At 42.8% G+C, this 15112-nt stretch overlaps 1 protein-coding gene across 4 annotated transcripts in view; it reads left to right on the top strand.

Moving 5' to 3' along the window:
- Window positions 1–15112, top strand: part of PTPN14 (protein tyrosine phosphatase non-receptor type 14) — a 153323-nt gene that overhangs the window by 122455 nt on the left and 15756 nt on the right. For all 4 annotated transcript variants that reach the window (XM_081026396.1, XM_081026393.1, XM_081026395.1 and 1 more), the window contains exons 11-15: window positions 711–768; window positions 4091–4169; window positions 6196–7670; window positions 11901–12044; window positions 13182–13400. In XM_081026396.1, the coding sequence (XP_080882522.1) occupies window positions 711–768; window positions 4091–4169; window positions 6196–7670; window positions 11901–12044; window positions 13182–13400 (1975 nt within the window). The remainder of the gene's footprint in view (window positions 1–710; window positions 769–4090; window positions 4170–6195; window positions 7671–11900; window positions 12045–13181; window positions 13401–15112) is intronic.

Genomic DNA, 15112 nt, shown 5'->3' with positions numbered 1-15112 from the left:
TTTCTAACCTAACATTTTAACTTGATGGAAAACCCTATATGTTCTTTTTTTAAAAAAATGATTTCAGTGAGGATGGGGGAAAATTTTATTCTGGAATTTGTACTTGTTTCTCAAAGGCACCTTTGATTTCAGGTCTCAAGAATTTGGTAATACTCAAAAATGAGTTCCCACTCATTTTTATCTCTACATTAAAAAAAATGTTGGTTCTGTCTGGAAAGGATCCGATCTGATGAATATTTGCAATATGTATTTTCTTCATTAAAAGTACCTTCATAACTCAAAAATATTTAATTTATTTTGGATTTTCATTTCATTGGCAGCATCTTAAAAATATGTTTTGTTCTTTTTTTAATTATGAAAGTTCTTACATTTATACAAAGGTAAAAAAAGAAAACAATTTTTTAAAATCAGTGTAATGGTGAAATGTTTCAGTCTTGCTTATTTCCCTCATCTTTCTTTACAAATAGGCTTTATCCTTCTAATATTGCTTTGTAAAACTTATTAAAATATTACATGTCCCAAACATTTTGAAAATAAAAGAGGAAATCGGAATTGTTCTTAACTTCACCACGCAGAAATAATGTCTGTTTTGTTATAAGTTTTACCCATCTTGTCTATTTTTCTCCTCTTCCTCTTTTATCTATCTATCTGGTCTTCTTGTATCTGGTAAATAATAATAACCATCCTCATTTTTTCAACTTTTCATGTAGACAATCAAATTCTCCACCCCCCATCAGACGCCAACCCACTTGGAGCCGATCCTCTCTGGTATGTATGAAATACTCAGTAACCAAGTCGTCTGACTATTGGGGATGGAGTGTCCTTTTGTTGCTCATTTGAAAGGAGAGGTGACTAGGGTATTATGACCCGGTAAGATGTGGTGAGAACACAGAGGGGCATCAGTCTGCCAAGCAGGTATGATGCACATCCATCTTTTTCCCACTTGTGCCCATGCATGTCCATCACTTCTCTTAAGTATAACTCAAGGTTCACCCCCCCACCCCCAACCCCCGGTCAGTCTTATTCCAGGCTGATGAGACCATGTTCCTTCATCTTGCAACCTACTGTTTCTATCGACTTGTTTGCATCTGTTGTTTTATCCCTGTTTCTGGTTGTTGCCTGTAGATGTGTCTTCATATGTAAGCCCCACACATTCTTTTGTGTTCACTGCCATAGATAGAGCTTAAGAAACTAGTCAGAAATGCTTTTTAAATGAACAGGAAATGAATGAGCCTGGCGGATGGTCTCAGGTAGAGTATTCGGTAGGGAAGATTAATTGCACATTTTCTCATTTTAAGGCCAACAAAATCTAAATTGATCCACTTTCTACTTAACGTCAGCTTTTGGTTTGTTTTTTTAACTGTTGTTTTCATCATGTGCATAAGGAAACACAGCTGTAATTTTAATACATGTGTTTGTCTTAGGCTGTGTTCTATTTAGAGAATTACTTAACGGTAATATAATGGAAAGGTGTGGAAGACTTGGTTTCCTTTAAGGTTTTCTACTTGTTTTCATTCATGATTCTTTTAGATTATGACTTTTTTACACATAATCAAAACAATGTGACCTTTTAGTTTTTCACGGTGAACAGTTCCTTCGAGTTGAGAGAAGAATAAAATTGGATTTGTCTTCATACACAGTGTATGTAGGGTATAGAAGTATTGTATGTCTTTAACTTGTCTTTCAAAAGGGAAATTTGGAGGAATTTGTTTTTCCTGGAAAATGCATAGACATGAACTAGAATCCTAGAGTTGGGCCATTAATATCCTCACATACTTCCTGAGAGCCCACATGAGGATTATTAATCCTGACACTATGTACAGTATCTCACAAGTGGCCCTGGCCTTACAGACCTAGGGGGTCACTTTGCACTTTTTCTCTGCTGCACCAGTAGATTCGTTGGTGGCACTGGTTTCTTTGTTAATTACTCCTTTGTTAATTTTATTTTCCTTTTCCCTTCTTTAGAGTCCACATGTCTTTTTAAATTAGTGAGATAGTTTTTCATTTATGTCTGTGAAGCCTATGGGAGGCAAAGTGCTTTAAGGCTATCTTGTGATCTGATCGCATCCTAATTATCTAGAGAAGATACAGAGACATTCCTATTTTATGTAGATGAAGACAGTCTACAGGAAGCCAGATTCAGGGCTTCTCCCTATCCTCTGCCCTTTAGGATTAAACCATCTCACCAAGGGTTCCTTGGGATGAGTAAGAGGAAAACCAGATAACATTGTCTCCTTTTGGCTTCCTTGCTGATAACCAGGACTGCTGATCACTGTTTTTCTCTTGCCCATCTGCTGCCTATATTATGGCATCGAATTGGTTTCTGTATTAGCAGGTCTGGAAAGAAATAGAATAACATATTAGAACATATAGTAGATGGAATAAATAGTCTAATATAATCCTGATATGGTGTTGGAAGGGTTACTTATTACTGCCCTTTGCCTGTATACCTATGAACTATGCCAGTTCATCGATGAATGGTTTTTGACTTACTGGATTTTCTTTCTTTTTTTTTCATAAGCAAGAGAATTCAGCGAGCCAATTTGCCTTGCCATGTATTTCTGTTCCCTTGTAGGAATCCCTCCCCGCGGGTGTTTTTTTTAAAGTCTAAAACTGTCTGCCCAATGCTGGAAAAATTGAGTTGAATTTTGTATTACCAAGAAGAGGAAAAATATTTTTAAATTGCAACACGAAAACCAGCCAGAGGGAGATTTGGGAATATTTAGGGGAACTCATATAGCACCTTTCCTTTTCCTTTGGTACCCTGAATTACTTTCTTAGATTAATTTCAATTCTTTAGTTCTTCTCCCCTGATTCTTTGTAATTTTTGGATCACTTATCTTCATTACCTTCTTCATTCACTCTTTTGAGGCTGAAGCATTATTTGTAGCAGAGGTGATGTTAGATGAGTTGTTTACACAGCTTCCAACTCTGGGGGTTGTTCTTCTGTTGAGGGATACTGAGAAAGTGTGACCCCTGCTGGCTTTGGGTTTTTTTGGCTTGATCTCAGCTTCTCTCCTAAAGCTGTAACATTTCAACTAATACCTCTAAGGCTAAGTTTAAAATAATCAAATAGAAATAGATCACCCTGTTTGGTGATTTATAAGTTTAAAGTTTCAAATTTTTTAACATCAAAACTCTTTAAACAAACGTTCACCTGGAACCCCAATATATTAAAAAATGGATCATGTTTGAGGTCGGGGGAGGGAGACTTGATTTGATTGACAGGAAGCTGAGACCGACTGAGGTTAAATGACTTGCTCTGGGTCACATTAGCGACTAATCATATTTGCCTTGTTGGCTCACCAAATATTGAATCCATTTAAACATGTTTTTGTTGTTGTGTTCTTTCAAAGTTGTACCCGCCTCTGCAGCAGGAAGTTATTCAAATTGAGTCTAAAATGACCATTTTTAGGAACCTTAAGGAAAAGATTCTTCACTGAAGAGGTAGATGATTGAACTCGCACAAGGCCTTTCCACATGTGGTTCTGCAATGAGAGGGTCAACATGCGGTCTTGAGAACTTACACAGTCATTGTTGTCAATCACGTTCAGATTTTCATGTAAACTTGCAAGTGGGCCCAGCCTAACACGACCCCGTCCCTATTTGAGGTGATGTGGCACTGTGAGCTGGGGTCCTAGGTGCAGCTATGACGATGTGTGTGAGTTTGTGGCTCCAGGAGTGAGCCAGTTTTGAATAGAATGAAACCTGGTTCCTCCTTATTGTCATTATTTGTCAGGTGGAACATAATAATATGTGTGTTCTGTGTTATTCCTTTTACAAAAAAAGGGCATTGGGAGCTTTGCAAGTATATTAGAAAATGAATTATAAATAGATGCCTTCCTTCATGTTGATTGCAGCCTCTTTCTTGTCTTGAACCAGCCTCCTTACTTCTCCCTCCTCATTTCTCCAGCCCTACACCTAGTGATGAGTAGAAGAGGGTTGGGTCACGGGGGGGCAGGAGGAGCAGTGGGCTTCCCTGCAGATGCGGGTGACTGATGGGACTGTCATGTGCTCAGCTGGCTCTCCGTGAGAGTGGACGGCCATTTGTGCCAAGACCTTTGCACCTGTGCTGTGTTCTCTGTTTCAGCCCCGGCAGCAGCCATACATCTTGCCTCCCATGCACGTCCAGTGTGGCGAACACTACTCAGAAACACACACTTCTCAAGGTAAGTCTGGTTTGCCATGTTCCCTCCCTAAGACAAAAAGTTGGGTATGGGTCAGAGTAAAAGAAGCTTTTTTGTTTTAGGTGATAGTGATGCTATCATTTTAAATCTTGTCATTATCTGAATGGCAGCAGGCAGCAGCTTCAATTTCTGAAAGGCCTAGAATATCATTTATCCCTGGAAAAAAAAAGGTTCCCCAGAACTGGCTGCGAAGGGAGTTGGGAGAAGGCAGTGAGCAAGTCCCATCTCTCCTCCCTCTCATAAGTGGGCTTAGAGAAGAGAGTGACAGCCAAGTCCAATGGAATACACTTCACCCTCATTGCCAATATCAGAAAGCTTTTAACTGTCAATCAGGTTTTTATGGTGACTGAATACAGGTACCCATAATAATTGAAAAAAATACGCAAATAACCTCAACCCTTCATTTTAGCCATTGGTTCTCATCTCTCTGCCCTTTTTCTGTGCACTTGTTATTGCCTGACAGTAAATTTTTCATTCCTCTTTTTTAACTCCCATGCAAAATGTGTGGGGCGAAAAAACTATTTCAATGATAGTTATAATAATAAAACAATTAACATTTATAGAGCAATTCTTCTCCGTAAGTACCTGCAGTATATGGTTTCACTTAATTTTCAAACTAAACCCACGAGCCAGGTATTACTATTATTTCCATTTTACAAATATAGAAATTGGGATACAAAAAAAGGGTCTTGGAGGAGCTTGAATGTAAAAATTGGTGTCTTGATCCTCAAGCCAGTGATCTTAAACGGGGTACTAACTGCATCTCAAAAAGGGATGGGATTAAACGTCGAATGTTTACAATGTTAAATGCCTAATTCGTTTCTATGTTATCATATGAATGATAACACTGCTCTACACTGTCAAAGTGTGAGCATGAAAACTAACCTAATTAAGACTATTTAATAAGACGCTATTTTTATAAGAGACTAGCAAGATTACCCTGCTTCTGTGGGAAGGCACCACACCCCATTAGAGGTGGATAAATGCAATCTTTGTGTCCATTCTGGTTTTTCTTGACTGGCTCATCTCATCTGGTCCGTGACCACACCCCTCCTCATCAGGCTGCTGAGTGTTTTCAGTCACCTCTACTGTTTTTCACCTTTCCGGCTTTTGCCTTCCTCTACTCTGCTCATGCTTAAATCTGTAGTGTGAGCGTGATGTACTTCGCCCACAGAAAAGTGTTTTGGCAAGTGGTTGCCTTCCAAGGAGAGGGGTGTATGTGTCGTGTGTGTGTGTGTGTGTGTGTGTGTGTGTGTGTGTGTGTGTGTGTGTTTCAGGAACACTGGACACCAAGAATGGGTCTGACTTTACAAATATGCTTTTTGTCTTTTTAAGTACCTCTTTTAAACCATTACTAATTTTTCTGTGAATTGGCCCCAATGATGAAACACCAATTTTAGAGGAGAGTTTTAGGCAGTGGCTAAAAGAACTCCTGATTCTTATTTGCCCTCCATTGGTCGCTGTTCAGAACCAGCTAGCCAGGCACGCTGGCATCCTGGCTGCATTATTTGTCTTGTACCTGTATGGACACTCCGCTGTCCCTCGGGTAAAGGGACCTTTCCCATTGTAGTCAGGGAGATGAGCTCCAAGTACACAATAACTTCCAAATTATTGCCCTATTAACGTTCTTGGCTTTCAGTCCTGTTTCTGAGCCCTGAACAAGTGGACAGACAGGTCTATCCAACATGACTGCTATTCTTGGTGCCTGATTTCAAAGCGCATGGCGAAATCAAGAACTTACCAAGGCAATATATATTCCAAATGGTCATTGCCTTCTTTGTTTAGGCTCCCTTTTCCTTTTCAGTATGCTTTAGAATGTTCCTTTTAGTATATTACTATCTCATCCAAGTAAATTTCAGTTTTTCTGTGGAACACTTGGGCAGAGACCATGGGATTGTACTGTTTAGGACTTCTTTAGATTAAAAAATCACCCCCATGAGTGTGAGGGCGATCTTAGGTGGAGCAGGATGGAGTGGAGGTTCATGTGCCTTTGTTTGACTTCTTGTAGACAGCATTTTCCATGGGAACGAAGACGCCTTCTATTGCAACTCTCACAACAGCCTGGACTTAAATTATTTAAATGGCACCATCACTAACGGCAGCGTGTGTAGCGTTCACAGTATCAACTCCCTGAACTGCTCCCAGAGCTTCATTCAGGCGTCTCCCGTCTCTTCCAACCTCAGTATCCCTGGGAGTGACATCATGCGGGCTGACTACATCCCCAGCCACCGGCACAGCGCGATCATCGTGCCGTCTTACCGGCCCACGCCCGATTATGAGACAGTCATGCGCCAGATGAAGAGGGGGGTCATGCATACAGACAGCCAGAGTCAGTCTCTGCGCAATCTCAACATCATCAACACCCATGCCTACAACCATCCGGAGGACCTGGTGTACAGCCAGCCCGAGATGCGGGAGAGGCACCCCTACACGGTCCCGTATGGACCGCAGGGGGGCTACAGTAACAAACTTATCGGTCCATCTGACCAGATAAACCCAAAGAGTAATTCGGTGCCCAGCAAGCCGGGGGCAAGTGCCATCTCACACACGGTGAGCACCCCAGAGCTGGCCAACATGCAGCTCCAAGGCACCCATAACTACAACACAGCCCACATGCTCAAAAACTATCTCTTTAGGCCTCCGCCCCCATACCCACGGCCCCGCCCTGCCACCAGCACCCCTGACCTGGCCAGTCACCGCCACAAGTATGTCAGTGGCAGCAGCCCCGACCTGGTGACCCGAAAGGTGCAGCTCTCAGTGAAGACCTTCCAAGAAGACAGCTCCCCGGTGGTACATCAGTCTCTGCAGGAGGTGAGCGAGCCCCTCACGGCCACTAAGCACCATGGCACGGTGAACAAGCGCCATAGCCTGGAGGTCATGAACAGCATGGTGCGGGGCATGGAAGCCATGACGCTGAAGTCACTCAACATCCCCATGGCTCGTCGCAACACGCTCCGGGAGCAGGGGCCACCCAAGGAGGTGCCAGGGGGCCACGAGGTCCCCCAGCTGCCCCAGTATCACCACAAGAAGACTTTCTCGGATGCCACAATGCTGATCCACAGCAGCGAGAGCGAGGAGGAGGAAGAGGCTGCAGAATCGGTGCCGCAGATCCCTGGGCTCCGAGAGAAGATGGAGTACAGTGCCCAGCTGCAGGCGGCCTTAGCCCGAATCCCAAACAAGCCCCCGCCTGAGTATCCTGGCCCGAGGAAGAGTGTTAGCAATGGGGCGCTGAGACAAGAGCAGGTTAGCCTTCCCCCGGCCATCGCCAGAGCCAGGGTGCTGAGGCACGGGCCTGCCAAGGCCATCAGTGTCTCCCGTGCTGACCAGCTGGCCGTCAACGGGTCCTCTCTTGGTCCGTCCATCTCAGAACCCGACCTGACAAGTGTGAAGGAGCGGGTCAAAAAAGAGCCCGTGAAGGAGAGACCGGTGTCCGAAATGTTCTCCCTGGAGGACAGCATTATAGAAAGAGAGATGATGATCAGGGTAAGTGTCCCTCAACCAGGGCATTTGGGGGTGGGGGACAGTTACACACGCTGGTCTCCCCCTGCAGCCTCTTTTGCTCCTTATCCATGATTCTGTTCAGAGTGTGACAGCATACACGCTTCAGACACTGAGGAACTTGTGAGGCTTATTCAGGCAATGTGTTAGGGACCTAACGAATCTCTTGGCATTTAAACAGGTAGCATTTCATGTCACAAAAATGTGGGTTTTGCACCTAAATCTTCCATTCTCATTCATGGATTCTAGAATAACAGGTACACTTGGTACTAAGTGTACCAAGGACGGGGTTAGGGTGTTATAGGTTGTCGAGATCAGTGTGTAGACCAGCATTTTGTTGTTTATTCAGGGTCAAACTTCCTATTCTGTGAGCTACTAGGAGCTTGCCTTCCGACACCTCTTGGTGTTTTGGTTTTTTCTGGAAGGAGAGCATCCCCTCCCCCCCCAAGTTAGATATTAAAAGAGCGACGTCCGTTCAGAGCACAGCTTTCTGTGTAGATCTCTGTGTCAGGATGGCCCACCAATATTGACTGGACCATGGTGTGTCTAGCTTTACCGTCAGATTTTCTTTCAGTAGGTGTTTAACACAAAGCCAAGAAAATTACAGTGAACTTGGAAGTTGATCGTTGAGCTTCAACTCCGAATTACGCTTAGTCTATCAAGGATTGAGGTACATTGCATGTGAAAACACGCATACATACAGGCACACACTTACAACATTTGAGGATGCCTCGTATTAGACATAACTAACCTTCTGAATCTGCATCACGCAGAAGGCCCTTACGTTGTCAGAGCGCGAGTGTGCCCATGCAACAGCAATGTGAGTTATCGCTCACAAATGAGAAAATTCCTAGGTTGTGGTTGCTACTTTAAAAAATATTTCACAACACCATCGCTGCTTGTCCCGGAAATTTTCACTCCTTTAAAAAAAAAAAATCATTAACTAATCAAACCCAGGTTGACTTCTCCTCTGCAGGCACCCCATCTGTACCCTGAGATAGCCGGGCTTATTTTAGGAACGCCAGGACAGTTGCAGCTTAAATGCTTTGCTTTGATGGAGTTCATTAGACTTCCTTCATTTATAAGTCTCTCTGATTCTCCAGTGGGGATCAACCTGAAAAGAGGGCCAACATTTAAAGAAGCCAAGTTCTGGGTTTGGGAACCTCATCCGTAATGATTTTATCTCTTTAGACAAACCTTAAGAACATTCTCAGCCTCACAATTTTGGCCATTTGTAGACTAGGGCTAAGAATTTGGTTCAGGCATAACTTTTCCCACTTTTTACAAACCTAGAGGGAAATTGTGAGTAACGTCCTTGGGCCTCTGGCAAATAAAACCATTTGGCTTGGAGATGGCATGAAATGTGGGATCGGATTGGGGGAGAGCTTTCCCAGCTTGGAAAAGGAATTCACTGGTAGGAAGGGATTTTCACTGGTAGGAAGGGAGTTTCTTGGCCCCAAACTCCATGAACACAACTCAGCATTGTTAGACAATAAGTCTAAGCATTCACCTTTGCTCACTTGATATTTACTGATACCTACTTGGTCCCATAGCCCCACTTGGATCATTCATCCACTTCTCTTGTTGCCTGTATTAAACAAAAGCCCGTAGCCAAACTCATGGCATGTTTCCCTGCATAGAGCTTCATGCATTATCGCAAAGGAGCAAGGGGATTTTCCAATGTTTTCCCGTCCCATCCATATGGATAACAGTGAATAGCTGATTTTACCCCTTACCTTGTACCTCAGGAGCATCATTACTCCCTGTGGATTTTTATTTCCAAATCCTGTGCACTCTGGAGTTCAAGGACTATGACACTTGACTAATGTCCTGACCTTAGAGCAAGTTTAGGAGATTCTTCAGTGGCCAGTGTGCCAGGCAAGATGGTGACAGCACCAGTGGCACTGAAGCTTGGAATGGTTCTCCATCTTTTTTTTTTTTTAAATGAAGAAACTCACTCGAGTGCCCTCCCCACATCTCAAATGCTTCTCCCCTCCCCACCATTGGGCACTTTTACATGGCTTGTTAGAAATGAAAAAAAAGAGAAGGCTGTCAGGTCCTCTCTAGGATAAGAGAACAATGAGAAAATTTAACCGCATGGGAACTGGAGAGGGACCAGGATGGTGAGAATTTGCCCTGCAGGGCCGACTCTCCATAATTCTAGAGCTGCTTATCTTTGATGGATGATTCCGGCCTGTTGTCAGTGATAGCTCCTCCTACTGCTGCTTTGAAGACATTTCACTGCACGTAGCCCCCTAACCCTAAATCAGCTGCAGGGAAGAGAAAAGGCTTAATCAGATCTTTGAGTTACTCATTTTTTATTTCTGGTAATGATAGGAGCAGGAACATGTGAGCAGGAGCTAAGACAAAAGTTGATTACTGGAGTTTCAATTCTCACTCGTGAGTAGTAACCTTCCCTGAGAAAGACAGGTTCGTGACTACTCACCTTAGGCCCAGTTAGGGTCACTTTCCAGAGCAGTTGGGAAGGAAGCAGAAGGACGGTCGAAGGGACCTCGGGACCATTTTTCCAAAATTAACTACTTTCTCAAAACTTTACAGAAGAGGGAAACAGATTCTGAACTAAAGAGGTAACAGAAAAAGAAAAAATTCTCCCTCATGAAAACAAACTAATAAACAAACAAAACCCCCAAAATTTAAATTCAAATCCTGCCTGGGATCGAGAAACAAGAGCCACCATTCTTAACAATATTACACCTTTTGGCTGAAAGTTCATTGGTACTTTTCTCACTTTTTCACAGTTCATCCTCCTCTGAGGTGCTCCTTTTGTTTATCTGATGGCTTGGCCCTATCACTGGACAAAACATCTTATCTTAAAGGCAGCCTCACTCAAAAGACCAGGACTCCATTCTGACTTCAGGTGGCATTGAGGGGATGAGGGGACGTATGTAGGGGTGTAATGCCATCCCCTCCCGCCACGATTAGAATAATCTGCTCCCTCTGTGTCATCTACAAACGCCATGGCTTTATCAAGACACCTCTCTGGGGAGTAGATTTGTAAATGATAGAGGAGAAAAAAAAGTAGCTAAAGGCTTGAAAAGAAACCAGGGAGGAAATGACTTGTCTGTGGTAGCCAAAGGAATCTACCAATTGGTTTCACTCCTGTTTGGATCAAAATCTGAAACTGTAAAACTCATTTGTATACTTTATGAAGTTCCTCTGTTCTTCTGACTTCTAAAACAAAATAATTTGGGGGAAATGCTCTAATTGGGTTGCCTGAAGTGAATCAAAGGATGTTTTCTTCATGCCTCAGTCGAGAGGACTGGAGGAAGCGCAGCAGTAGGCCTAACAGCTGGAGCATTGAGGACTCAAGGAAGCATTGATTGGTGCACGTTCAGGGTGTAGGTGCAGGTGAGGAAAGAGAGGCAATGAAAAAGCCACAAAGGCCAGGAGGTAACATCCAAACCTTCCCCTAAGTGGTCTGCTCAGCCCCCTCCTCCATATTCTCCCATAACTGAGGCACATCAGTGAGGACTGCCACCATCACTGGAAGTCATGACGTCTATTCCATCCTTTCTCTGGGTGAAGCTGGAAGGGTATGCCTGCTGGGTTATCTCAGATGGCCCCAGGATTTGGTGTCAACGAATTGACTAAACCACGTCAGCCTTTATTCTAGGAATGACATTTCAGGGACCAGCGGTTCAATACAGGATTGACCTCCTCTGTCTTAGAATGGAAACTTGAGCAGGACTTTCTCTACAATTTATGTATCCAGATCTCTTACTCATGCATTAGAGTTTTTCTGTGTTTTTTCTTCTTCGTTTGATCTGTATGAAAGGTCCTTCACTGTGATGGGATTAGATGATTCCTGAAACTCAGTTTCTCTTTTCCTTGTCCTGTCTTCCTTTAGCTCTTATCTTCCTACAGTGTCTTGCTTGTACAATGCTTTTTTTTTCTTTTTTTTTCTTTTTGTGAGCCGCCCCTTTCCCCCATCCTGTGGAAGGTTGTATGGAGTCTTTGCTCTTACGTGTTTGTTTGTTTGTTCATTTATTCATCCATTTTCAAATAAAAGCTCAGGAGCCCGGGCTTCCTCAGGCATAGTGGGAATTAATGGGAAAGCTGTGTTTGAATTTGCCCTACTAATGGTGATTGTCTGCATTCCTTGGCTGGGGAGTTACAGATTTGGGGAGATTAAAACACATTCCAGCATTCTATTGGCATTATAAACAATGAAAACATGCCTTTTCTTGCCACAAGAATCTAGAGAAGCAGAAGATGGCAGGCCTGGAGGCGCAGAAGAGGCCGCTGATGTTGGCAGCGTTAAATGGACTCTCAGTGGCTCGAGTCTCAGGGCGGGAGGAGAGTCGCGTTGATGGCACCCGAGTTCCCATGGACGAGAGGGTAAGCGCTGGGCTTGTCAATCATGTGATTCGCTCTCTGTGCTCTTAGGATTCCAAAGCTCTCTCCTTGCCCAGACATGCTAACACGAAGGCCTGTTAGAGGCATTCATTCTTCCATTTGAGATGAGCAAGACCTGGTCTAACGGTGTTGTACTAAATTAGTCCCTTCCAGCATCGAATATTTGTCAAGGTGGGATGGTAATGCATGCCTAAAGAGACCAGCTTCTGATAAGCCGTGTGGCCTCAGCCAGGTCACTCACTTTCTTCGGGTCTCTTTCCCTTTTTTGCGAAATGAGAAAGTTAAACAATTGCTATAGCTCTCAATTTCTATGATTTTTGTGAAGGATGATGATTTATTAGGAAGTGAGGATTTTACCCAAGCTTTTATATGGAATTCTCTTAAGATACTGTTGAAGTTGCATGTTAGTGTTTTAGAGGTGATGAACAGTATTCCTTTAGTTCCTGAAATTGCATGAGGGTAAAACAACAGATTAAGAGTGCTATTAGGTTGGTGCAAAAGTAATTGTGGTTTACAGGGTTAAAAAAAAATTTCAAAAACCACCATTACTTTTGCACCAACCAATAACATGAAGGTTTTAGATTCCTGCCAGTATATATAAAGTTTTGGAATGTCTCTAAAGCCAGAAGGGACTTTAGAGGGATTATTTAATCTAGTCGATACCACGTTACTGTAATTAGTAGTTTGGCCATGGGAAAAATAAAAGGAGAGGGTGTTTAATCCTCAGAACTACAAGACTGTGTACCAATATCATCTTAAACTTGAGTAAAAAGGACGCGCTGCATGAGTGGAGAAAAGGCTGTTTGGGTAGTTAACATAATAATCTCCTTATTGCTAAGACTTTAAACAGGTGTTGTAACAAAAAATGCCAATTTTGAATTTCAACTCTTGCCTGGTCTCACAGATTTGTTCTGTTTAAGGCATGGGTGAGAAGGAAATTGGTTATTGGACAAGAGAAACTCGTGATACGGTTAATAATGGGCCCAAATAATCAAGCATTGGTTGTACACTTTGAAACTAACTAACCCCATCACTATAAATATCCAAGGAAGTCTGATTGTGGTGTTGGCGCTTTGGGATAAGACAATTCTGTGAGCTGAAGGTTCATTTCGGTTGCAGTTCAGAACCTTGAAGAAGAAGCTGGAAGAGGGAATGGTGTTCACAGAATATGAGCAAATTCCAAAGAAAAAGGCGAATGGCATTTTCAGCACAGCGGCTCTGCCAGAAAACGCCGAGCGCAGCCGGATCCGCGAAGTCGTCCCCTATGAGGAGAACCGAGTAGAGCTGATCCCGACCAAAGAAAATAACACCGGTTACATTAATGCCTCCCACATCAAGGTAAGCAGGGTAGCATGCTGGGAAGGTGTGTTTACTGATGGCTAGGTTAAAGGTAAAATGCAGGGAGAGAAAAATGTAGGTCGGGCTGCCCGTGTGCATCTTGGCTTGTCCCCAGACCCCAAGGGAATGGTTTTGAACTTCTGGGGTTTTCTTCAAGTCAACTGGGAGGGCATGCCTATCACTACGGAGAGAAGGAGGCCTTAGCAGCTTCCGGGAAAACCAGGTCAACTCTTGCCAAAGCTTGCTCCTGACAGCGGATTTAACTTTTTCTTCTCTCTGTGGGTTAGCACTCTCCCAAACACTCACAGGAAAAGTTGAGGATTGCCCTTTCCAGTTTGTAATTAGCGATGAGGGAGACTTTGGAAGTCAGAGGCATTGTCTAACTGTCGTTGACACCTCTACGTTCCAGAGCAACAGAAACTTACCCATTCTCCCTTGTAATAGTACAGGGGATGCATTTCAGAGCCGAAGTCTCAAAGTTGCATGACATTTAGAAGAATGGACAAATTTAAACATAAGCCATGAATGTGTGCTTCATGATGCATCTTGCAAGATTTGTCACATATAATGCACTATTTCCATTAGTGTCATTAAATTTTTATTACTACTGCAGAGACTTCAAACCTTGATAGCTCAGCATTTCATACACTTTACAATTAGTTAGCTTAGCTTGACCCCAGTTAGAATTTAGAGTTATGGATACCTGTGTACATATAATTAAATGTTTCCTGAATGGCTTACTTTCCTCAGTGTCTCTAACAGCAGAACACATTTGTTTAGAATTCACCACTTGCTCTGCCCTCTGAAGTAGAAGATTCACTTACTAATATTAAAGCAGTTGTTACAGGATGGTTTTAAATAGCACAAGGTTCACGTTAATAGTCTATTAGGATCAACAACGTTAGAAACCTGTTTCTGACTTTGTCCGGAATTATTCCTTTTCTTAATTGGACTTTTCATCTGTAGCTGCATTCTTGGTAGGTTCCTTGGAGCCTCCAAAATATAGCCAGGTGTGTGCACATATATCAGTTATAACAGTTTTGATACAAAACATGAAAAGTATACCATGGTTGTGCATAGTATTTTTTCACACAGAGCCTATCTATATATTTAAGTATCAGAAAGTCCTGTCAAATGAAATATGAAAGAGCACTGTCATGAGTCATACTGTGTATTTTACTCTTATTTTCGAGAGTGAGACCAAAAACAATAAAAAAAAAAGAACCCCAGGAAACTCTGAAGTACACTGACAAGGATGAATTTCATGGGTTTAGTTTAGGTAATGAAACAATGGCCAAAATAATGAGCTCAAACGAAGATGCGACTCACAGAGCTGCTTCTTCATAGAATGTCTATGAAAATCTTACAGAGCTATGTTATACTATCTTCTTCTTTTGGCCAAATCCCCTCTACCATTTTCCATCTGCTCTCTGGAAAAAGCTGTCAGTGTGCATCAACTGTGCCCATTGGGTGTAGTTAACAGGAGCATTCTCTTTCTCAGTGTTCTCCGAGGCCCACATTTCATCTTGTGGATCCGGGTTAGACATGGGTGCATTTAATAGACCCATAGAGCTTGTAAGAACTTGTCCGTGGTTTTGGAATAGAGCTGTGTATCTTGCCAATGTTTTCTCCCTGGGTTCCAAGCAGCCATTAACACAGAACAGAGATTTATTTGCTCCAGAGGTGAAATCACATCTGTGAAATCTACCTCC

This window comes from Rhinolophus hipposideros (assembly GCF_964194185.1).
Source record: "Rhinolophus hipposideros genome assembly, chromosome: 19".
NCBI lineage: Eukaryota > Metazoa > Chordata > Mammalia > Chiroptera > Rhinolophidae > Rhinolophus > Rhinolophus hipposideros.
The sequence above is the reverse complement of the archived record's forward strand: the minus strand, read 5'-3'. Positions and strand labels throughout refer to the sequence as shown.